Below are 25,073 nucleotides of genomic sequence, written 5' to 3'. Positions count from 1 at the left end.
GATACAGCCAAAACCTAATGGTATGCTATATCCAGACCCATTTCACATCCAAAGATACACAAAGACTTAAAACAAAGGGATGGAGAAAGATTTACCAACCAAATGGAGAGCAAAAATAAATAAATAAACAAAAAGCAGGAGTTGCAATTCTTGCATCTGATAAAATAGATTTCAAAGCAACAAAGATATAGTGGTAAAAGGATCAATGCAACAATAAGAGCTAATGATCCTAACACCCAGATACATAAGACTCATAAAGAGATTTAGACTCAACAAGACAGAACATTAATAAGGATATCCAGGACTTGAACTGAGATCCAGAACAAGTAAACTCAATAAATATTTATAGAGCTGTCCATTTTATATACACAAAATATACATTCTCCACCTTAAATACACAAAATATTGATTGGCTATTATTAATACCCATTTTTAGAATAAAGCTATATTCCCGTTTTCTCTCCCTCTTTTTCTTCCTCTTTCTTCCTCTCCTTCACTCCTTTTTCTCTTTCTTTAAAAAAAAAAGAAAAAAGAAAGAAAAACCTAAAGATAATTTCTTTATATTCAAAAAAAGAAAAAGAAAAAAAGAGAAAATTCTTCTTTGAATGTCTGGTAGAATTCAACTGTGAATCCATCTAGTCCTGAACTTTTTCTTTTTGGTAATTGTTTTATTACCATTTCAATCTTGCTGCTTGTTGTTGGTCTGTCAGGGTTTCTAATTCTTCCTGATTTAAGCTGGAGGGTTGTATCTTTCCAGGAATTAATCCATCTCCTTCAGGTTCTCTAGTTTATGCACATAAAGGTGTTCACAGTAGGCTTGAATGACCTTTTGTATTTCGGTGGCGTCAGTTGTAACATCTCCCATTTCATTTCTAATTGAACTTATGTGGATCTTCTCTCTTCTTAATCTTGCTAATGGCCTATCAATTTTATGTATCTTTTCAAAGAATCAGCTGTTTCATTTATGTTTTGTATTTCTTTTTGTTTCCATTTCATTTAGTTCTGCTCTGACCTTGGTTATTTCCTTTCCTCTGCTGGATTTGGGTTTGGTTTGTTCTTGTTTATCTAGTTCCTTGAAGTGTGACCTTGGATTATCTAGTTGTGCTCTTTCAGATTTTTTGATATAGGCATTTAAGACTATGAACTTTCCTCTTAGCACTGCCTTTGCTGTATCTCAGAGGTTTTGATAGTTGTATCATCATTCAGTTTGAAGTATTTTTTCCACTAAGGTATGAGAGAGTATTTGATATAATTTCAATTTTCTTAGTTTTATTGAGACTTGTTTTGTTGCCTATCATATGGTCTATTTCGGAGAAAGTTCCATGCACTGATGAATAAAATGCATATTCTGCAGTTGTTGAGTTGAATACTGTATAAGTATCTGCTAAGACCATTTGTTTCAGAGTACAGTCTAAGTCCATTCTTTGCTGACTTTCTGTCTTGATGACCTGTTTAGTGCTGTCAGTGGAGTACTGAAGTCCCCCACTATTACTGGGTTGCTCTCTATGTCACTACTTAGGTCTAATGGTAATTGTTTTATAAATTTGAGAGCTCCAGTGTTAGATGCATATATATTTAGGATTGGGATATTTTCATGTGGGCCTTTCATCATTATATAATGTCCTTCTTTGTCTTTTTTAACTGCTGTTGCTTTAAAGTTTTTGTCTGATATAAGCCTGCTTGCTTTTGGTGTCTATATGCATGGAGTCCACTCCTTTACCTTAAGTTAATGTGAGTCCTTATGTGTTAGGTAAGCAAGTGGGATTTCTTGGGTGGTGTTAAAGAACCTTCTTTTGTCAGATTACCATAACTGTTTTTCTGGTTTCTTCTCCTTTGGGTAGACTATGTCAGAGGGAAGATCTGGGGCTCAAGGCTGCTGTTCAGATTCTTTTGTGCCATTAGGTATTCCCTTGATATAGCACTCTCCCCCTTTTGCTAGGGATGTGGCTTCCTGAGGACTGTGATGCAGCCTTCTGGATCTATTTCCCTTCTGGATCTAGCCACCCAGCAGGGCTACCATGCTCCAGGCTGGTACTGGGAGTTGTCTGCACAGAGTCCTGTGATGTGAACCATCTTTATGTCTCTCAGCCATGGATACCAGCACAGGGGTGTCTCCTGGGTCCTGCAAGATAAATCTGCTTCCTTTAAAGGGTCCGTGGATTCTCTCAGCTTTCCTGGTGTATTTCTGGAGCAAAATTTCACAATGCAAGTCTCTATATACTGCACTGTCTGTCTGAGTGGGAGCTGCAATCTAGTCCTGCCTCCTATCTGCCATTTTCCCCAGAAAATATGTTTAATAGTAATTCAAATGCATACCATTTTGCTGTTTTAATTAATCATATAATGACAATCATGGTAATAATAACTACTCTGAGGGCTCAGTAAAAATAAGAGCCTTAACATCTTAGAGGATAAACTTTAAAAATTCCAATTTATATGTACATTATTGATAATGTATTTTATTAATAAAAATATAAGAACATTTTATGGAGAAACTAGAATAGAAATACAAATTTAAAGACATAAAAGGAATAAAGTTTCTGGTTTTTAAAAAACAGCTTGTTCATATAATTTTGTAAAGGTAGATGAAGAGTACAAAATTGCTATGAAATATAAATTCACAGGATACATTTAAAAGGAATATGACACTTTACAATGTCAACATTTATGATGAACCAAAGATCTGCATCTACTAAAACTCATAAAATTTTAATTCTCAACCTAAAATTATATATAAGTACATGGTTTTTTAAAAAATATTGTAGAGCAAGTATAGTGGCTCACTCATACCTGTAATCCTAGCACTTTGGGAGGCCAAGGAGAGGATTACTTGAGCTCAGGAGTTTGAAACCAGCCTGAGCAATATAGTATGACCTCATCTCTAAAAGAAAAATAAAAAAATCTTGAAAATCACTGCTCTCAGAAACACTTTTTTTAAAAAGAACAGATTTGGGGGGGGAAGATGACTTCAGTTTTGAATATGTTACCTTTGAGGTACCTGAGGGGCACCCAGTAGTGAATAACAGCTAAAACATTATGTGGACCACACATTTTAAAGCACTAGTCTGTGTATTTTTTATAGATTCCCTCAATCATTACTACCACCCTTTGAAGTTGGTACTATTACTATCCTCACTTTATAAACAGAGGAACTGAGGTACAGAAAAGTTAGGGAGACTCACTCAATGCCACACAGCTCTCCAGGGTAGTAGACTGTGGTTGAACCAATATAGTCTGAATCCAGATTCTATATTTTAACACAATGTAGCCCCTCCTGAAACACCTGGGTTGAAAATAGGAATTTGAGGCTTAGTCTTTAGATATAATTTAAACCAAGGAAATGATGAGATTACAAGGAAAAGTAACACACATTCGTCAGCAGGAAAATGAGAGCTTCAGTGCTTCTCATTCAAGAAGAACTTTCTGCTTCTTGATCTTTCCCTTCTGTTCCTCCAACAGATGTTTGAAGACATCTCACATAGTAAGTTTTATTCTGTAATAATCCAGCATGATGATCTTCCTTTCTTTCTTTCCAACAGGACTCACATTATCACACATATTTTATCAGTCATTATTGGTGTTTTCCAGAACATACAATCACAGAACATGAAACCTTATACACATTACAAAATACAGCATCAGGATGAAAGAAAGAACGCCACTACTCATGGCAGAGAGGACACACTTGAGCGTGCCTGCTAGAACTCAATACTAGGAAAGAGAATACAAATATTAATACATATGCATTTTTATTTACATGCCTAAGGAAATTATCTCAGAAATAAATAGTACCAGAAAAAGGTAGCACTAAATGTGTGGACCTGAACAGAGTTCAGAACATAAGAGAATCAAGGACAAAATACTGGTGCATACCAACATTTTATAGAACAGCCAGTGGAATCATGACCATAAAGACTAAATAGGAATAACTAGAGAAAACAGGAAAAGAGGGAAACAAAAAACAGTGCCAGAAGAACAAAATGAGAACATTTCAAAAATGGGCAAGTTGTTAATATAAAAGCAACAGAAAGGTCAAGTAAGACAAGGACCAATAGAGTCTCTTAGATTTAGCAACTGGCAAGGCAGGGCCAGTTTCAGTGATGTGATTGGGATCAAAGCTGTAGGGTGAGACGTTTAAGAAACAATGGGATTTCAGAAGTGAATGTGAGAAACTTAGACAAGGTTTTCTGAAGTTTATGCATGATGCAGAGGGAGCCAAAGATGGCAGCAGATAGAGGAGGGAAAAGGAGATGGGGGCAGGTGGTTCTAAATGGGAGAGACCTGAATATGCCCAAACACTGACTAGAAAGAGGGAGCAGGTAGGTAGCCGAGAGACACAAAAAAAGAAAAAGTGAGGTGGTAAGATCTAGCTCACAGACACTGGTGACAGGAGAGCAAAGGAAGGGTAAAAAGCAACTAAGTGTGTTTGGGGGTGGGGTGATCAAGAAGGTGGGGAGTTTCTGACTGCTTTTATTGTCTTGGTGAAGCAAAAACAGAGTTCACTGGTGGAAGACAATGTTTGCATGCTGTCTTCATCTGGTGCTTCAGGTTTCCTCCTCCTTTAACTTCTGAAGTAAAAGGGCAGCAGGTTCAGCAGTATGATTCTCAATGCCACGATGATTTCCATATTCTGAGAAAAGCCCTAATTATATACAACTTCTGTCTTTCAAGGAGTAATTTGTAAAGGAGCCTCAAGTGCTAACATAAGACATAACTATAATTTCTGGGAATTTTCTGTAAGTCAAACTAAGGCCCTAATATAAGATAACTACATTCCCACACACACCAGTCTGGATCAAAAAGGAGCCTGACTGGCACAAGCCAGAGTAGAACAGAAAATAGGCTCTTTGCCCAGGCTAGGCGCTTTCCCTTTTAAAACTAATCTTAAAACCAGAAGTAGTATTGAGTTACCACATTTATACTTATTATTGCTTTCAATAGCAACAAAACTCATCTTCAAAATCTCCAAAGGTGTTTAAGGGTCTACAGATTAATTTTTTCTTTTCTTTCTTCCAGACTTTTTCCTTCTTCCTTCATTCCACTGTTATCACCAACAATATTTTCTCTCATCCTAGTTTCAACAGGAAAGGCCTTTTACATGTTTAATGCCTTATTATTTACAAAGCACTTTCATGTGTTCTGATTTCGTCCTACCATTAATCCTGAGAGTTGAGGAGAAAAGGCATTTCATTGTCAATTTACAGATAAGCATATCAAGACTCAGAAAAATTAAGTGATTTGACCATTCACTAGGAGCAGACACAGAACTCAAACCTGTCTTGTGACTCCAAAGGCAACTATCTGTATCATCAGATCACAATCCATTTATAACAACTTCTGAAAACCTAAAAGACGGCTCAAGTTCCTTCCAGCCTCTGACTAATTTCAAATGGCTCTTCTTAAAGGGAAGAAGCCTGTGCTGCTGCAATTTCGGTTATTTTGCATATCATTGCAACAGATCTCACCATGCCTCTCCCATAATAAGGAACCTGAATACTTGTGAAGCAACAACTAATATTGCTCATAGACATCTGAGGATGCACATGCAGCTCTAATCATAGAGAAATCCTAAGCATCAGCAGCAGAGGATGTATGACATTACTACTCAGGGAAAGTAATAGTGTTTCTGGTTTCTGCTTAATGTAAAGAACACAAACAAGCAAGCCCTTATACTTCTGAACAAGCCAGAATAACTATTCCCAGTGTATTCATGATTATTCGTTTCCTTTTGCAGCTATAACAAATCACCATAAATGTGGTGGCTTAAAACAACAGAAATTTATGGTCAGGTACAGTGGCTCAGACCTGTAATCCCAACACTTTGGGAGGCCAAGGCAGGTGGATCACAAGGTCAAAAGATAGAGACCAACCTGGCCAACACGGTGAAGCCCCATTTCTACTAAAAATACAAAAATTAGCTAGGCATGGTTGCACATGCCTGTAGTCTCATCTACTTGGGAGGCTAAGGCAGGAGAATTGCTTGAACCCAGAGGCAGAGGTTGCAGTGAGACAAGATCGTGCCACTGTACTCCAGCCTAGGGGACAGAGAAAGACTCCATCTCAAAACAAACAAACAAACAAACAAAAACAATAAAAATTTATTATCTTTCAGTTCTGGAGGTCAGAAGTCCAAAATGGATCTCACTGGACTAAAATCAAAGTATAGGCAGGGCTGCAAACCTTCTGGAGGTCAGGGGAGAATCTGTTTCTTTGCCTTTTCCAGTTTCTAGAGGCTGCCTGCATTCCTTGACTCAAGGTCTCTTCCAATAACTGCATCACTCGTATCACTGCTTCTATTGTTACATCATCTCTTTTACTCTCTGGACTCACTTTTCACTTGTAAGGATACTTGTGATTACACTGATCTCACCTGGCTAGTTATCCTCCTCATTTTAAGATCCTTAATCACATCTGTAACTCCCTTTTTGCCATGCAAGATAACATTCACAGGTGCCGGGGATTAAGATGTGGCACAGAGAGAGCTCTAGTGTTGTTTAAAGCTAAGACACCCCCCAGCTGAGCTGCTGAGCCATATACCATGTGAAAAGAACAAGAAGTACTGGAACTGGTCATAGGCAGTCCTAGAATACAAAGGAGGGAGCAAACTTCTCTGGAAGTGCTGCCCTTCTGCATTAATGGTTAGTACTTAACGCGAATTTTAAAACTTATAATAAACGGTGGGATCATTAGATAAATCCAGGTCTCTAGCTCCCAAATGTGTTCTTAGAATCCCTCTGACAGACTGCCTCACACCCACCTCAAATGGAGGCTGAGAATTTTTGCAAAGTCAAACCAAGGTCCTGATCCAGACTTGCACAGACCACTCTGGATCAAGAAGGAATTCAGATGGCATAGGTCAAAGCAGAAAATAGATGCTCTGCCCAGGCAAGGTGCTTCCCCTTTTTGGTTTTGTTGTTGTTGTTGTTGTTGTTGTTGTTGTTGTTGTTGTTTTGACACAGGGTCTCACTCTGTTCACAAGACTGGAATGCAGTGGTGTGATCACAGCTCACTGCAACCTCAACTTCCCAAGTGTATTAGTCCATTCTCACACTCCTATAAAGATATATCCAAGACTGAGTAATTTATAAAGAAAAGAGGCTAATGGACTCATAGTTCTACATGGCTGGGGAAGTCTTAGGAAACTTAGAATCATGGCAGAAGGGGAAGCAGGTACATTTTACATGGTGCCAGGTGAGAGAGAGCAAATGCGAAGGAGGAACTATCAGGCACTTATAAAACCATCAGATCTCATGAGAATTCACTATCATGAGAATAGCATGGGGGAAACCACCCCCATAAACCAATTGCTTCCCTCCTTCAACACATGAGGATTATAATTCGAGATCAGATTTGGGTGGAGACACAGAACCAAACCATATCACAGAGCTCAAGCAATCCTCCCATCTTTCAGCTTCCCAAATAGCTGGGAATACAGGCATGAACCACCATGTTCAGCCCCTTTCTGTCTGTAAGAAAAAGAACTGCAAGTATGTGACCCTCACGGTGCACCTTTAAGAAACTATCTTATAAAAGCTTGAATTAACGTGTGCAGCTTTCATTCCATTGTGTTATTTCAGTCCCAATAAATACATCCTCATGAAGAAATGTTTTTTTTGAGACAGACTCTCTGTCACTCTGTTGCCCAGGATAGAGTGCAATGGCATGATCTTGGCTCACTGCAACCTTCACCTCCTGGGTTCAAGCAATTCTCCTGCCTCAGCTTCATGAGTACCTGAGAGAGATTACAGGCCCCTGCCACCATACCTCGCTAATTTTTGTATTTTTAGTAGAGATAGGGTTTTACCATACTGGCCAGGCTGGTCTCGAACTCCCAGGCTCCAGCAATTTGCCCACCTCAGCCTCCCAAAGTGCTGAGATTACAGGCATGAGCCACTGCCCCTGGCCGAAATGTTTTTATTTCTTAAAGGTTCTTTTATAGACCCTATCTAAGAACTGAAGTTAAAAATATTACAGTGCCCAGCGTGTTTCAAATCAAGTCAGCTATAGTCCTTAGACAGAAGTTTGCCTTAACAAGGTTTATCTCTGTCTAGATGTAGATGTTACTCTTTATACATGGGTAACACATGAATCAATGCATTTGTTACATGAATTTCCCAGGACTTAGTTTCATGGAATATAGAGTTAATAACATTTGTGCTTTTTAAAAACTTTCATGTAATGTTCCAGACAGTAAATTCTCGTTCCCCAAAATTCCTGAATCAGAGAACACTGTCACAGATGGCCTGCACGTATCAGGCATTCATTAAATAACTGCTGAATGACACCATAGGAACACAAAAATACATGAAGGCCTAAATGAAGCCCTCCTACAACAGGGTCAATCTGAGAAGTGTGCTTATTAAAAAATGTCACTTAATTCTTCTCTCAACAAACATTAAGTATGTAAGTTACATATAAAAAGAGAATTCTTCAACACCCAAAGTCTTATATGCATGCAAGTCAGGATATTATAGTGGCTGAAAGGTCTTGGAGACACTCAGACTTGGGGTGGAAATCTGCTCGTAATACCTGCTGATTATGTGACCTTGGGAAAGGTGTGTAACCTTCATTTGTGTTGCATCATCTCTAATAGTAAGATAATACTTTGGAGAACTGTTCTGAGCATATAATTTCAACATACAAAATGTTTACAGTCTCTGGTGCACTGATGATGATTGTGGTAATGATGATGAATGATGAGTTCCAGGGTTCTAGGTTCTCCTGGTCCTCCAGTGCAGACAACTTCTCTGCCATGTGAGGTCCCAAATGTACAGTAATTCAAGCAACATTCATAAAAACCATTAGTTGGTTTTTAAGACAAAGTTTTCTGTTTTGTTTTGTTTTTGAAATGGAGTCTTGCTCTGTTGCCAGGCTGGAGTGCAGTGGCGCAATCTCAGCTCACTGCAACTTCCGCCTCCCAGATTCAAACAATTACCCTGCCTCAGCCTCCTGAGTAGCTAGGACCACAGGCCAATGCCACCGTGCCCAGCTAATTTTTTGTATTTTAGTAGAGATGGGGTTTCACCATGCTGGCCAGGCTGGTCTCAATCTCCTGACCTCATGATCTGCCTGCCTCAGCCTCCCAAAATGCTGGGATTACAGGCGTGAGCCACCACGCCCAACCAACGAGGATTTTTTTTTAAACCATATCCTGTACTATTTTAATACAAGGTTATTTTTTTAATCCTTGCTTTAAGTAACTATCAGAAGGCAAAGAAAGACAGATAAGGTCTATATAACTTCAGCAAGACAGTAAATCTTTCCAAGCAAGGTCTGACATAGTAGGTAAGATCAGAAAACTGTAGTTTTCTCTACTAGGAAAAATGTTATTTCAAAGATATGAATGTAGCACATGATACCTTCTTTACCTTCAATTTAATCTTTCTGTATAGATTTACAGTTCTGCTATATTTATTTGTGGTCTGTATAAGACAGAATTCACTGAACTTCTAAACATGTCTGTTCCCCTTTTTTGCAACATGCTATAATGCCCACTAGCCTTTAGAAAGTTATTCCTTTCTATGGGAAGCTATACAACATATCCAATTTTTCATTCCTACCTTGTGAAATCCTCCTGTGAAACAGTATAGATTAAGGAACTAGCTCAAGAAAAATCACAGTTTATCACCATCAATAGTATTCCATTTGCCTGCCTCTTCTCATCCTAGGACATTCTTAGGACAGAGCACAGAAATGCCACTCAGAAAATCACGTTCTTCACTGAATACACCCCCAAATGACCCAGTAGAGGCTGGGAGAATGAATGAAGGAAGAGGAAGAAAGCTTCATTTCAACAGCAGTTGAACAGGATGAAAAATCAAAGGCAAGTTCAATAGGGTATTTCTAAGATAAGCATGTGAGCATTCTGTATAACGAGGATAATGAGGCTGTACCTACCTGAAGCTAAGATCTTTCTTAGACTAAACCAAAAGTCACATTAATGAATATCCTTTCATGCTTCAACATCTTTATCTCCAAAGTTTTTCAATTGTGGTAAATTTCTTGGTAACTCTCTACTATTCAACCAGACTGGAAGATCTTCTGAGTTAATCTTTGTGAACAACTAATCTAAGAACTAAAAGCTAAGTTCCTTTTAATTACTCTTATTTCTTCATGTTTGTGAATAAAAAACCTCTATTCATTTTATTTTGTAACAGCTCATCTCACTTATAAAACTTAGGTAGCCACTTTTTTTACACTGTATTATTCTCTTTCTTAAAAGGCAATTAATATCTGTCACTTCAAGAGACTAGCCATTTGCCTTCTAACACATATTAAATGACATGTTCAGTCCTCCATGTTCACTCATGCTTTGCATTCACTATTAAGGCTGCAAATCTGGAAACCACATAAGCCATCTGCAAAGAGGACTACACATGTACAGAAGCTGTGAATCCAGCAACTCTACAGACTTTTGGCAGAAAAGGGAAAAAACGCAAAGAAATTATCAGGGGAAAACATGTTTGAGATTTTCAGGCTTTTTCAGTGACAAAGAACTTACTTAACCACCTAAAACTACACCAAGAAAAGCCAGAGATAGAGTGAAATTTATAACCAGAAAAATGTAACACGAAATCACTGTACTCACCGTCTGATGGCTTCTGTCACAGTAACGCAGGCCAAAATAATCTATCTCCACAAGGTTTACGTGATGAAATACGTGGTCAAGGACAACGGAACCTTTCGTTGACTTCTGCAAAAATAATTCAGTTTTATATTTTTAACTGCCTTTTTGTTCCAAAGTAGGACACAATCATGGTTCTCTTCTTTTATTAAAGCTTCATTCACAATAGCAGCAATTTTATTAAATCATGGTTCCCTCTTTAAGTTTTGCCTCAATTATGAAGAAAAAATATGATTTAAAGCAAAGTGTATTATAGAAACTTCTTTGAAAAATAATTTTTAAATCATAGGTTTTAAATTAATATAAGCTTCTTTCTTCTGGGATTATAAATTATCTTTAGGACAAAATTATTCTTTTAATAAAGATAAACTTTTATATAAAGAACATCTAATAAATGCATCAAAAAAAACACTGGTTAAAAAGCTCATGATTCTTTTCATTTTAAAAAGCAATTTTCACCTACAGCAATACTCTAACAATGAATACAGAAAATATATAAAATTAACAATAGTCAAATCTTTTATCTTCAATCCTCAAATAATAAACTCATAGATTAAAGCTACTAAAGCTGATGTTCTGAAAAGCCCTTGTGAAGATATTTCACTTTATCTCTTTCACATAAGCACAAACATAAAACTTTTCTTTTGGCTGCTTTTAAAATACTGTTCTCTACCTAGAAAGCTAATCTCTCTTCTGTCCTCACCTACTACAATACAGGTTCTTTAAATTAAGATTCTTATCATCTAACATACTAAAAATCAATTATTCACACATGTAAGAAGCACTTCATCAGCTAGCACTACTTTACACACCACATTAACCTAGAAAATAATCCATTTTTATAGTACAGGTATAGATATAGCCTCTTCCTTTCTCTTGCCCCATCTCTGGCTAGTATAACAAGGTAATAAAAGAAATCCCACAAGAAGTCTCACATTATGATAATAAAGGAGGGCTTTTGTTCAGTTGCATCAGCCCTCAGAAAATTACCAGGACACATTTATCCATGTATGGTGAGCACTTAATACTGCACTGCTTTTAGAAAATGGATTGTTAACTTGAAGGAAATGTTTTTATTAAATGTACTATAAAATGGGCAATATGAGGTTATAAAAGTACACACCAGGAAAATACAGTTCTTGTTGCAAATTCCATAGGTATTTTGTTTACTTCTAAATAATTTTGGCTAACTTTAACTCGTCCCTTTTTCAAAGTCTATTAAATAATTTATGAACAAAAAGCCCTTCCATGATGAATCTTTAGGTTATTGGACATTTTCTGCAATAATCACAATGCCATATAGCCTGTAAATGTCTCTGTGCTCATGTACCTGTGTATTTCTCTGGGGTAAAAATCTTTAAGTGAAATTACTCATCTGAAGGATACATATACTCATAATTACAGTGGGCATTGCCAAAAAGACCATTACAACTCATTCAAGAAGAGTATATATTTTCCCACACCCTTGCCAACATTTGGATTGCACAAATTTTTTCCAATCTGATTGAGCAAAAAAAAAAAAGAGGGGGATAAAGGAATTGTTTTAATTTACATTTTCCTGACATTAATAAAAGCAAGCATTCTTTCATTTCCTAGCCTTTGAGTTAGGCATTCCCTAACCCGAAGTTTATGAGCAAATTCTCCTAAGTACTTCTGAATACTTGTAGAATTTTACTTAGTATACTTAGCTCTTCATTCCATCTGGAAATTATTTTTGTTCTTGGGATAAGGGCCTAACTTTGGTTCCAAATGGATAGACAACTGCACCACCACTTACTGAAAAAGCCAGCATTTCCCTGTTGATTTGAAACAACTTTATCATCTATTAAATGAATCCCCATTATTCCATCTCATGGGCTATTCCAGAACCAAATCCTCAAGATTTTAACGTAGATAGTTTAATTTTGTTTGATATCTATCCTTCTTTTCAAAATGATCTTTGCCAATTCTTAAACATTTTTCTCTACTCAGGGAAGTTTGGAACAAGCTTGCCAACTGAATAAATGATTCTGCTGGGGATTTAACTGGAATTAAATTTAACTGACAGATGATGTGGTAGAGGGAGGTACAGATACTATATTTACAAAGTGAAACCTCTATGTTTGTCTTTTATATCCTTCGAGGAAATTTTACACTTTTATTGGGGTCTTACAAAATTCTACTTAGGCTTTGTGGAAGGCAAATTTACCAAATGTCCCCCACCCCTGAAGATGTCCTGCCCTGACCTCTGGAACCTGGACAATGAGAATACCACCCCTACGATTGTGTTATGCTATATGGCACAGTTGACCTTAAGATAGGGAAATCACAGAAGTGGGCCTAATCACATGGGTTCTAAAAAGCACAGCACTTTCTCCAGCAGAAGGGAAAAGCAGGGGTAAAGTCAACTATATTCAAACCATGAGAAGAGTACTATAATGTCCTGTCACTTGAAAGACGAAGGGGGCTATCTGAGAAGAATGGGAACAGCCTCAAGGACTTGAGGGGAGCCCCCAGCTAACAGCCAGCAAATAAACAGGAACCTCAGTCCTACAACCACAAAAGCGGGATTCTGCCAACAGCCAACAAGGGTTTGGAAGCCAATTCTTTCTGAGCGTCTTCAGATAAGTGCTCAGCTGACTAACACCTTGATTTCAGCCTTGTAGGATCCTGCAGGGAAGCCAGCCATACCATCCGGGACTTCTGGCCTACAGACCTGTGAAATAATAAATGGCAATACTTTTAAACCATTATGCTTGTGGTAATTTGTTATGCACCAATAGAAAATAATACAGGATCATTCTTAGGTATTTTAGTTTTACTGCTATTATACTTTCCAACTGGCTATTGCTAAGTATTGGAAAACCAACTAATTGTCCCTATCAGTCTTATTCCTAGCCATCTTGCTAAATTCTTGTTAGTTTGTCTATGGAGTCTTCTCAGATAATCACTTTTCAAAATGCCTCTTCAAAATGCCTCCTCCACATTTATTTCTTCTTTTCTTACCGCATGGGTTAATTCTTCTTTTCTTACTGACTAGTTATTAAAAGAGTAACTAGAAGTTCTGAGAACATGTACCCCATCTTCTTCCTGGCTGTAATGGAATTGCTTCTAAAATTTCACTACTAAGTATAATGGCTGGTATATGGCCCTAAAACATATCTTTAATCAAATAGACGGTTCCTTCAACTCTGCTTTTTTGGTCTTACTCTGTTTTGGTCTTTAATCAATGACTATTAATTATATCAACTTATTTTGGGGAAACAAAATGAGTATATGATGTTTGTCCTTTCAGCTTTGAGTTACATTAAAAGAGTTTCTAATGCCAAATCTTCTTAGAGAAATTCCCATTTTAGTCCTTTTTGTTCTGGATACATATCAAACTATCTGCCTATGTGCAAAGAATCCCCCCTTGTGAGTCTTGGTGGAGCAGGAATCAGGCTCCCGAATAACTGACAGCCAGGTCACAGCCATATGATCTGTGGCTTCAGCCAAGGACTTACTTCTGAGCAAGAGTTTAGATTTAATTCATGGATTGGCTCCCAATAGTAAGGGAGTATCCAAGAGCAAAGGCATCCAAAGATGGAATCAGCTGTGGCAAGCAGTAGGAATGACTGATTACTGAGCCAGATTTTCCATCATTCTTATCCTTTTTCTTTTCTTTTTTTTCCCCCCCTTTTCCTGAGATAAGGTCTCACTCTGTTACCCAGGCTGGAATGCAGTGATGTGAAGTCGGCTCCCGGTGACCTCCAAGTGATCCTCCTGCCTCAGCCTCCTGAATAGCTGAGACTACAGGCATGTACCACCACACCCAGCTACAGCATTCTTGAGTTACAAAATAGGAACATTCAGGCAATCTACCACCTTCATTTTCTGAATATGTATGTTTTGCCCAAGAGACAGGCCAGTATCCCAAGTAAAAATCCTGAGTAACAATCCAGAAAACTGAATCCAACTGTATACTAAAAATACCATGATGAATACAAACAGCTTATCCTTTTTGTAAGTGCATCCTTGGTGTAAGTGTATCAAGTATGGATTCTTAAAGTAAATCCTGTCCAATGTAACTATGAAAGAATTTACTAGAAAGACACTGAGTATCTCAGAGGCTCTACAGACACCACACTAATGGTTACCCAGAGCTTCTTATGCTCACCATCTATCCACAGCCACTAAGCTTGGAAAGCTCAATCCATCACTACAACCTTTCACAGTTCTTTTGCCCATGTTTTGGACTATGGTTTTTACCTTCAATTGTTTCCCATTTGCCTTTCAGGAATTTTTCTTATCATTTCTGGTCCACTGAGACCAGATCGCACTGCTGCACCCCAGCCTGGGTGACAGAGTGAGACCTTGTCTCTTTGATCTAAAATTCTAGATCAAGTTTTCTTACTTTCCAAATTTTCTTACTGCAAAAAATGCACACACACCTTTCCTCTTACTTAAAAATATTTCTAGAATGCTGGCATATGAAGATCGTCTTCCATTTTGATCTAATCTCGCTTTCAGGTCCTTTCTCCCATCTAGACACAGAGAGAAATACACAGAGTAACTAGAGCAAATAGAGTCACACAACTCTACCTAATTCTTCTATCCCAAACAGCTAAATGAGAAGTGGTTCGTGAACAAAGAGGAAACAATTATGCCTGAAATTACATATGACAATGAAATGGTGGAGATTTAAAAAATATGTAAATCAAGTCTGTCTTTATGCAAACTATATTTGTACTATGTCCAGTAGAAATGTTAAGGTTTTCAAATAAATATAATCTATTTATAAAGCATAAAAAGTATCTAATACTCTACTCGCAAAGGTTATACACAAAAGCTCAGAAAACCAGCTGAGCAGTTTAGAAAGCATATAGAAATTCTAAAATTTTCATGCAGAGGAAGAAATCGTCAAACTTGAAAATTTTCCAAACAATCATCCCAAAATTACCAAAACATACCAATCTTTTGTGATAATTTCGCATGTATATAGAATCTGGTGCTGCAAATACTTTACAAATATTATCCTTTAGCTTCTTTTGTTACCCTCTATGGAGAAAACACAAGGAAAGCATCCAATGTTATGCTACAAATCCAGTGCTGACCTTAAAAAAATGTGATGTCTCATGATTTCCTCTACAGCCTTCTGTATAGTGCAGGTGTGTATACACATGCACCTGGAACAGAGCCAGGAAAGTCTCAGAAATGCTTTATTTCTGTCATCACTTCAAGCAAACACACATATGAAAAACTCTTAACTTCTTATCTGTCATACTGTAACATGACAATACTTAGAGGGCATGGATGCCAGAGGTAAATTAGCTACTGGGGTGGAGGTATCTATCACTAGCTTACACTTCGGTCCATTCTGCCCTAACTGATCAGTATTCCATTGTTATGACTCCTGCCCTTATACTCATGGATAATTTCATTCTTCTTGTGGGTATTTTGTAGAGATTGCCTATGGGCCAATATTATGCCATTCAGGTGTAAAGTCTTCAGGTCCAGAAAAAAATCATCTTTGAATAAAGAAATTACGAACTGACAAAGAACTGACATGAGAACCAAAGTAGGATTAAAGTATATTTGTCCAGGAAGGGGCCACTTCCAGAATTTATTACTGGAAGAAAGGATATTATGAAACACATGACTTCATTCATTCAAATATGTATCAAGGGCCTATTACATACCAGCAAATGCTTACTCTCTAGAAAATGCAAAAAGTACACTAATAAATGCCAGAAGAAAGGAAGATGAATATTTTTCAGAATTCCAGATTATAATGCAAAGTGCTATGAAGGGGGAAGTCACTGACCAGCCTGTTAGAACCCTTGAGAAGCCCTAGGGCTATGAAATGACAAAGAAACTTCTAAAAAGTGACTAAAAACTTCTCAAGAAAGTGAGACAGGAAGAGTTTTGTTTTTTATCAGAAGTCTTTTTGTGCCTTTGACTAGCAACCAGGAACACATATTCCTTGCATAAAAAAATTCTTCAAAAGACATGCCAGGTAGAAATTAGTCATTACCCCTTTTTGCTGTGCAGGCAATTTGTTTTGTGGATTTGGTTCATGCACCAAGACGTATTAGGTAAGGAATGCATAGAGGAGTATGGTGATGAGCTGTTAATTTGTTTACTATGCTTACACATAAACAATTTATACTCCCTGTCCCCTCCAAAAAAGTCACCTTGTATCTGAATTATTCCTGAGCCTTTTGAAAAGGGTAGGCCAAATTATTACAGGCCATTATATACCCATGTGGAAACTACACACCCCCATTCCTTGACATGCTGAAAAGGGGCTTCATTTATAAGTCAGGTGACTAGTTTCATTTGAAATTTAGTGAAATCATGATTCTTAACCTTCTTTCTTTCAATACTTGGCAAAGGAAAAAATATGAATGTGATGATATTTATTACCATTCCAGTTTTCTTCTGACCATTTTCAGAAGAAATCTCTGCCAAAATGGGGAATTCACAAGATGCCACAAAATAAGGTACAACTATAACATGTCCAGCGCTTTCTGAAATCAATATATAAAATGTTGTCTTAGATAATAACAGACCTCCACTAATGAGACATTTGAGAGAATGAACGGAGTAATACCATAATTATCAGGTAGGAATATTTGGAAACCTGAACGGTATGCTTCCCATTTTCAGGCCCTGGGATCTATTTCCTGCTGTATGTCATGGCTGAAATCCTACTTGTCCTTCAAGATCCAGTTAAAATGCCACCTTCTTCATAAAGCCTGTCCAAATCCTCTCAACCTCATTATGACCTCTCCCTCCCTCAAACCTACCACGTTTCTTATTTTTGCCTGTCTCTGAGACCTGCACTCTTGCACTCACTCTTAGGTTGGCCATTTATTCCTTCTGTTAACTTTCCTACTCAAGTTTAGATATTTGGAAATCATGTGCAGAGATCACACACTACTTCCTTTCTATGCAATCCAGTAACTTATTCCCAGTAAGAGCTGCCTAAAAGCCCACTGAATTAATACCAAGGACCAATAAATAAGAAAGAAAGAGAGGCAATACTGAAAACATGGTGGTCTATAAATTAAACCTTTCTTCCTGTTTCTTTTTTTTTTTTTCTTCCTGTTTCTTAAAAAGAATTCCATTTTTCTTGACCAATCACTTACAAAATTAAAGAAAAAGCTGACAAGATCCATTTATTTTGTTATATCAGCTGATTCAAAGAGATTCTGTTTATTTTTAATTTAAAAATATACATTTGTTTCAGTAATGTACAATTCCAATAGACTCAATATATTCTAAAGGTAGTATAAGGAATAAATATCTTATATTTGAAATGGATAAGACACCACAAACTGAGGAAGACATATATTACATTTTTATATATAAAACTTGCAAAGAAATTTTTATGCAATAAAATTAATCTGACAGGAATTTGATGTTCCATCATCAAAAAAAATTAAAAAGATATGATAGTTAAAAGGAAAATAAAAATAAAGAGAGCACCTGATTTTTTATAACTAATCAGCAAAACTTCATCTCAATGTAACAATATATTAATTTACTTTTAAAATGAGAGTAAATGTCTATGACATATTTCTGGATTGCAAATTGTATTCCACTTAACTCTCACCAAATGAGATAGATTACTTTCATTATTGTATACCAGCAACATTCCAGAAAGAATAGAGCTACAAAAGTCTTATAATCTTAGAGAAAGACTCACAAGTAGGACAAGTTTATTTGAAAATACCATCAGTAGGGCTTTCAACCAGAACAAAGAATATTTCAAATAAGTAATAACACCTTTGCAGATTAACATGACATTAAAAACCAGAAAGGCAGGTTTCTGCCAGCTGCACAGAATGATAACTATTACATTTGAGACAAACAGCTTACTCCTTCACAAAGGGGAAATGAACCCCACAAAAAATTCTTACAATATTATGCCTTTAAAAATTCACTTTATCTTTATTTAGTATTTTGACCACAATACATTCACAGTGTTCTTGGAAACATAAATTATGTTAAATTTTTTAGCTTAGGCCATTAGGATAAGGCAAAGACAGGGCATGGATGAGACATTCTTCAGGTACCAAAGGAAATTCCTTCCCAGGTGAGGCACTGTTCACCCCCACTGTCTGACCCCATTTTTTCTAAGAGTTATCCTCACCCTTCAGATGAGGAATATGTAAAGAAAATCCTCATTTAATCATTAAAAAAATGAGTAAAATGTATTTTTCTAGGTGCTATTGATATTTATATTTTTCATATATAAAAGTTTATTCACATCGATAAGCTTTTCTCAGCTATTTATCGCTTTGTAACAAGTAACTTCAAAATGCAGTGGCTTAAAGCAACAAGTTTCCCATAATTCTAAAACTTGGCCAGGGCTCAGAAGGGACAGCTAGTATCAGCTCCGTATGATGTTGGCTAGAGAGATCCACTTGGGCTGAAGAATACAGGAAGGCTTCATTCATATATTGACACCTCACCTGAGATGGCTGGAATGGCTGGAAGCTGGCTGGGCTGCTCACCCTCTAATGCCTTTCTCTCTTCAGCAAGGTAATCTTACTTCATGACATGGTGACTGAGGGCCCCAAGAGACAAACAGCGGAAGCTGCAAACTTTCTGAAGGCCCAGATCTGGCACTGCATCACTCTTGCTACACTCTATTAATCAAAGCAAGTCACTGGGTCAGTGCAGATGGAAAGGGAGCAAAAACAGATCCCATCTCTTGATAGGAGGAACGACATGAACATATAGTGAGTCACTGGAAGAATCACAGGTGGACATCTTTGTTGACAAACTATCACGTTTTTATCTCTCTAAACTTGTTACATTCTTTTTTTCCTTCACTCCACTCTTCTCTGTAATATTTCAAATTATAACAAAAGAAAGAAATGACAGTAAATTACATTGACCATTTATATAAAAAGAACTATGCTAGTTGATTTCCTGCAGTTTATTTCACTTAATCTCTACAACAGCTAAGCAAACTTCTCATTTTTTATTCCCGTTTTATAAATAAGATCACAAATGTTGGGAAAGAATAGCAGTTTGGCTACAGTAACACAGAAAGAAGACGTAAGGCCAGGACTCCAACCAGAAATATCTAACTTAAAAGCCTGAGCTGGCCAGGTGCAGTGGCTCACTCCTATAATCCCAGCACTTTAGGAGGCCGAGGTGGGTAGATCATGAGGTCAGGAGTTTGAGACCAGCCTGACCAACATGGTGAAACTCAGTCTCTACTTAAAAAAAAAAAAAAAAAAAAAAATAGCAGGGCATGGTAATGCACACCTGTAATGCCAGCTACTCAGGAGTCACCTGAACCTGGAAGGCAGAGGTTGCAGTGAGCTGAGATAGTGCCAGTGTACTTGAGCCTTTGCAACAGAGCAAGACTCTGTCTCAAAGAAAAAAAGCCTGAGCTCCTTCTAATACAGCAGTGATTCTCAAAGCCTGGAGGGCATACAGACCCTTTCAACAGTTCATGAAGTCAGATCTATATTCCTAATGTTATTAGTTTGTTATTTGTCATTTGCCCTTCTCTCACAACTATAGTTTTCTAGAGGTCACATGACATATCAAAACAGATGATGCATAAAGCAGCTATGACAATCCAGCTACTTTCTGTTAAGCTAGATATCAAAGAGTTGCAAAAATGTAAAAACAAGGTCATTCTTCTAAAATTGTAATGTTTTGGACAATACAGCTATTTTTGTAAAAATATACAACTATTTTTATTGACAAGCAATTTTTAAATGGGTTTTTGGATGCTTTTTTAAAAATCTATTTATAATAATGATAAACAGACACAGAGATAACCCACATGAACAAAAGTTCTCCCGGGTCCTCAATAATTTTAGCATGTAAGAGGATCCTAAGACTGAAAAGCTGAAGAATTACTCTACTATACTAAAAACAAACGAATGTTCTTGATGACATCTATTGCAAAATAGGCAATTCTGATTCTTAGATACCTGGAAAGCCAGTCCTTCCTCATTGTGCAGATGAGGAAACTCAGATCTGAGAGATGTGACTTGCCCACAGGTCACAGGGCTGGCTAACTAAAGATCTAGAAATAGAATCAATGCAGCATAACTGCAACTAGCCAAGCCCTTGCCTTCTCTGTTCCCTACCAATTTTGTTAGACAGGAGTTGACAAAAATCCTGTAACAAAATAAAACCAAAAGGAAAAAACAACCAGTCTACAAGGAAGCTCAGAGATTAAATAACGTGTGATGCCATTCTTTGGCAATAGAAATCAGAATTCCCAGAGCAGAGAGCTATTTTCAAGACTAATTTAAAGCATGTTCTTTGGTTTATCACTGTCTTAGACCCCTGGGCCACCATTAAAGAAGTCTAACTACTGTGCTAGAGAAACCAAGTGAAGAGACCTTCAGAATACCTAAGAAGTAGGACCCAAGCCCAACCTTTCAGATGCCCTGCTAAGGCACCAGTCCTGTGAACGAAGACGTATTTGGCCCTCCAGATAACTCCAACTGCCTAATCAATACCAACGAGTGTTCACAGTCAACACCACATGGAGAGAAGTTGCCTAGCCACTTGCTCACTGTCCTGACCTACAAGTCCGAAGATATTTAATAACTGTTGTTTCAAGCCACTTAATGTTGGGTAGTTTGTTACAAAGCAACACAACCATAGATAACAAGACTAACACTCAAATGTTCTCAGCTCAGAAATATGGACTCTCACAAAGAAGAGTTAAAGCACATACCAAATATTAGCCACGCTTGTCTTCCTGTTTCAAGATAGGTAACATACATATATTACACAGAAAAACCTCAAGAATTTCCAGTTAAATAATATTTCATAGTCCCCTTCAATCTCCCTATACTGTAAACCCTTCTTTCAAACCTTGTTTATGGGTTACCATGAAGCTTGTCCCTGGGTATTGTCATATTAGCTTGTTATGGGACACAGCGCAACAACACCTCAATACCAATGACCACATCTGGTACCCACATCTTTGATTTCTAAATATCATTCTCCACTCCTTGGAAAAAAGACTGATTCTGGAGAAGACTCAAGATGGTGCAGTGAGAACAACCCAGGATTGAAGCTCTCGGTGAACGTGCAGAGGATGAATCAGGGCCGCATTTCCAGACGGATCCTTGTTGCCCACAGAACAGGGAAATTCCCAGGTATAAAAGAGACGCGGGACGCCAGGCAGAGGTTTTGGCTGGTGCAGCCGGCAGCCAGTGCAGCCGGCGGCCGGCGCTGTAGCGCAGCGGCACTGCACAGCGCTCTGCACAAAGTGCACTGGTCCGGGTGCCCTGTTGAACCAGCAGTCTGCGACTTGAGAGGGCAGACTGGCATATCCATCTGACTGAACGGGACTTGGACAGTGAGCCAGGCCAGGAGATTCCAGGGAAACGGCCTCTGGGCCAGCGCAGTGGGACAAACAAAACAGCGATTCCAAACGCTCCGCGTGGAGAGTTTCACTGCGGGCACAGCTGAACCCAGGACGGTGCAGCTCGGTGGGTGAGCGGCGTCCGCCATTACCAAGGCAATCCGCCCCTACTGAGGGACACGCCCATTGCTGACACAGCCTGCCGTTGCCAACGCAACCGGCCACAACAGAGAGACTCCGCAGCTGGGTGTAGGCCATGGCAGGAGGGTGGAGCCCGCAGCAGCACGGCAGAGCCTGCAGCAACAGGGAGAACCTCACACCAGAAGGGCGGAGCCTCGGCAGGCAAATAGAGACTAGACTGCCTCCTAGCTGGGCAGGGCAGCACAACGGACACTCACAAAGAAAGCCCCAACCCCCCAAGACAGAGCATCTGAGAAAAAAAGAGTTTTTTTTTTAATGAGTTCTGCTGCAGCAGAATTAAACGTAGCAGTCAAACAGCCCTGAATGAACAACAGAGCTCACAGCTCAGCACATGAGCTCCTATAAAGTACAGACTGTCTCCTCAAGCTGCTCCCTGACCCCTCTATATCCAAAAGACTGAAATTTGGCAGTTATCATTCTGGGACAAAGATAGCAGAAAAAGAAAGTGGTAGCATCCCTCACTGTTCCGCAGCTGCTATAGGTGCACCCCAGACAAGCAGGGCCTGGAGTGGACCTCAACAGTCGTACAGTGGAGGGGCTAGACTGGTAGAAGGAAAACCAAGTAACAGAAATACTTCATCATCAACAATCTGGGCGTCCACTCAGAGACCCAATCAAAAAGTCAGCAACTACTCAGACGACAGGTGGATAAATCCACAAAGATGGGAAGAAACCAGCACAAAAAGAAGGAAAACACCCAAAACCAGAACACCTCGCCTCCTAGAAAGGACCAAAACTCCTCACCAGCAAGGGAACAAAGCTGGATGGAGAATGACTGACGAAATGATGGAATTAGACTTCAGAAGGTGGAAAATGAGAAACTTTTGTGAGCTGAAAGAACATGTTTTAAATCAATGCAAAGAGACTAAGAACCTTGAAAAAAGATTCAAGGAAATGATAACAAGAATGAATAACTTAGAGAGGAATATGAATGAAATAAAGGCGCTGAAAAACACAATAAGAAAACTTTGCGAAGCATGAACAAGTTTCAACAGCCGAATTGACCAAGCAGAAGAAAGAATATCAGAAGTCGAAGATCAACTCAATGAAATAAAACAAGAAACCAAGATCAGAGAAAAAAGCACAAAAAGGAATGAACAAAGTCTCCAAGAAATGTGGGACTATGTGAAGAGACCTAACCTACGTTTGATAGGTGTACCAGAATGTGACGAAGAGAATGAATCCAAGCTGGAAAATACTCCTCACGACATTATCCATGAAAATTTCCCCCACCTAGCAAGACAGGCCAACACTCAAATGCAGGAAATACAGAGAACACCACAAAGATATTCCGCAAGAAGAGCAACCCCAAGGCACATAATCATCAGATTCACCAGGGTTGAAATAAAGAAGAAAATACTAAGGGCAGCCAGAGAAAAAGGTCGGGTCACCCACAAAGGGAAGCCCATCAGACTCACAGCAGATCTCTCGGCAGAAACTCTACAAGCCAGAAGAGAGTGAGGGCCAATATTCAACATCCTTAAAGAAAAGAACTTTCAACCCAGAATTTCATATCCAGCCAAACTGAGCTTCAGAAGTGAAGAAAAAATAAAATCCTTTGCAAACAAGCAAATACTCAGAGATTTTGTCACCACCAGGCCTGCTTTACAAGAGCTCCTAAAAGAGGCACTACACATAGAAAGGAACAACCAGTACCAGCCATTCCAAAATCACACTGAATGCTAAAGAGCATCAACATAATGAAGAATCTACAACAACTAATGGGAAAAACAGCCAGCTAGCATCAAAATGGCAGTATCAAACTCACACATAACAATATTAACCCTAATGTAAATGGAATAAATGCACCAATCAAAAGACACAGACTGGCAAATTGGATAAAAAACCAAAACCCATCAGTGTGCTGTATCCAGGAAACCCATCTCACATGCAAGGATACACAAAGGCTCAAAATAAAGGGATGGAGGAAGATTTACCAAGCAAATGGAGAGCAAAAAAAAGCAGGAGTTGCAATTCTCATCTCTGATAAAATAGACTTTAAAGCAACAAAGAGCAAAAGAGACAAAGAAGGACATTACATAATGGTAAAAGGATCGATACAACAAGAAGAGCTAACAATCCTAAACATATATGGACCCAATACAGGAGCACGCAGATACATCAGGCAAGTTCTTAATGACTTACAAAGAGACTTAGACTCCCACACAATAATAGTGGGAGACTTTAACACTCCACTGTCAATATTAGACAGATCAACCAGACAGAAAATCAACAAGGATATCCAGGGCTTGAACTCAGACCTGGAGCAAGCAAACGTGATAGACATTTACAGAACTCTCCACCCCAAATCGACAGAATACACATTCTTCTCAGCACCACATCACACCTACTCTAAAATTGACCACATATTGGAAATAAAGCTCTCCTCAGCAAATGCGAAACAACTGAAATCATAACAAACAGTCTCTCAGACAACAGTGCAATCAAGTTAGAACTCAGAATTCAGAAACTAAACCAGAACTGCACAGCTTCATGGAAACTGAACAACTGGCTCTTGAATGTTGACTGGATAAACAATAAAATGAAGGCAGAAATAAGAAGTTCTTTGAAACCAATGAGAATGAAGACACAACATGTCAGAATCTCTGGGACACATTTAAAGCAGTCTCTAGAGGAAAGTATATAGCAATAAGTGCCCATATGAGGAGAATGGAGAGATCCAAAATTGACACCCTATCGTCAAAATTGAAAGAGCTAGAGGAGCAAGATCAAAAAAACTCAAAACCTAGCAGAAGACAAGAAATAACCAAGATCAGAGCCGAACTGAAGGAGATAGAGACACGAAAAACCCTTCAAAAAAACAATAAATCCAAGAGCTGGTTTTTTGAAAAGATCAACAAAATAGACCACTAGCCAGATTGATCAAAAAGAAAACAGAGAACAACCAAATAGATGCAATAAAAAATGATA

At 38.3% G+C, this 25,073-nt stretch overlaps 1 protein-coding gene across 3 annotated transcripts in view; it reads right to left on the bottom strand.

Annotated features, from left to right (window-relative positions):
- EPB41L4A (erythrocyte membrane protein band 4.1 like 4A) overlaps nucleotides 1-25,073 on the bottom strand; it is a 274,144-nt gene that overhangs the window by 147,521 nt on the left and 101,550 nt on the right. For 2 of the 3 annotated variants that reach the window (XR_004739723.3, XM_008991698.5), the window contains exon 2: nucleotides 10,589-10,693. Coding sequence is in view for 2 of the 3 variants with exons in the window: in XM_008991698.5 (XP_008989946.1) it covers nucleotides 10,589-10,693 (105 nt within the window). In the remaining variant the exon portion in view is untranslated. Of the gene's footprint in view, nucleotides 1-10,588; nucleotides 10,694-13,250; nucleotides 13,320-15,033; nucleotides 15,127-25,073 lie in introns of all 3 variants that reach the window. The other variant, XM_078365056.1, reaches the window with a different exon arrangement.

The sequence above is a fragment of the Callithrix jacchus genome, chromosome 2 (genome assembly GCF_049354715.1).
Source record: "Callithrix jacchus isolate 240 chromosome 2, calJac240_pri, whole genome shotgun sequence".
In the NCBI taxonomy this organism is placed as follows: domain Eukaryota; kingdom Metazoa; phylum Chordata; class Mammalia; order Primates; family Cebidae; genus Callithrix; species Callithrix jacchus.
The sequence above is the reverse complement of the archived record's forward strand: the minus strand, read 5'-3'. Positions and strand labels throughout refer to the sequence as shown.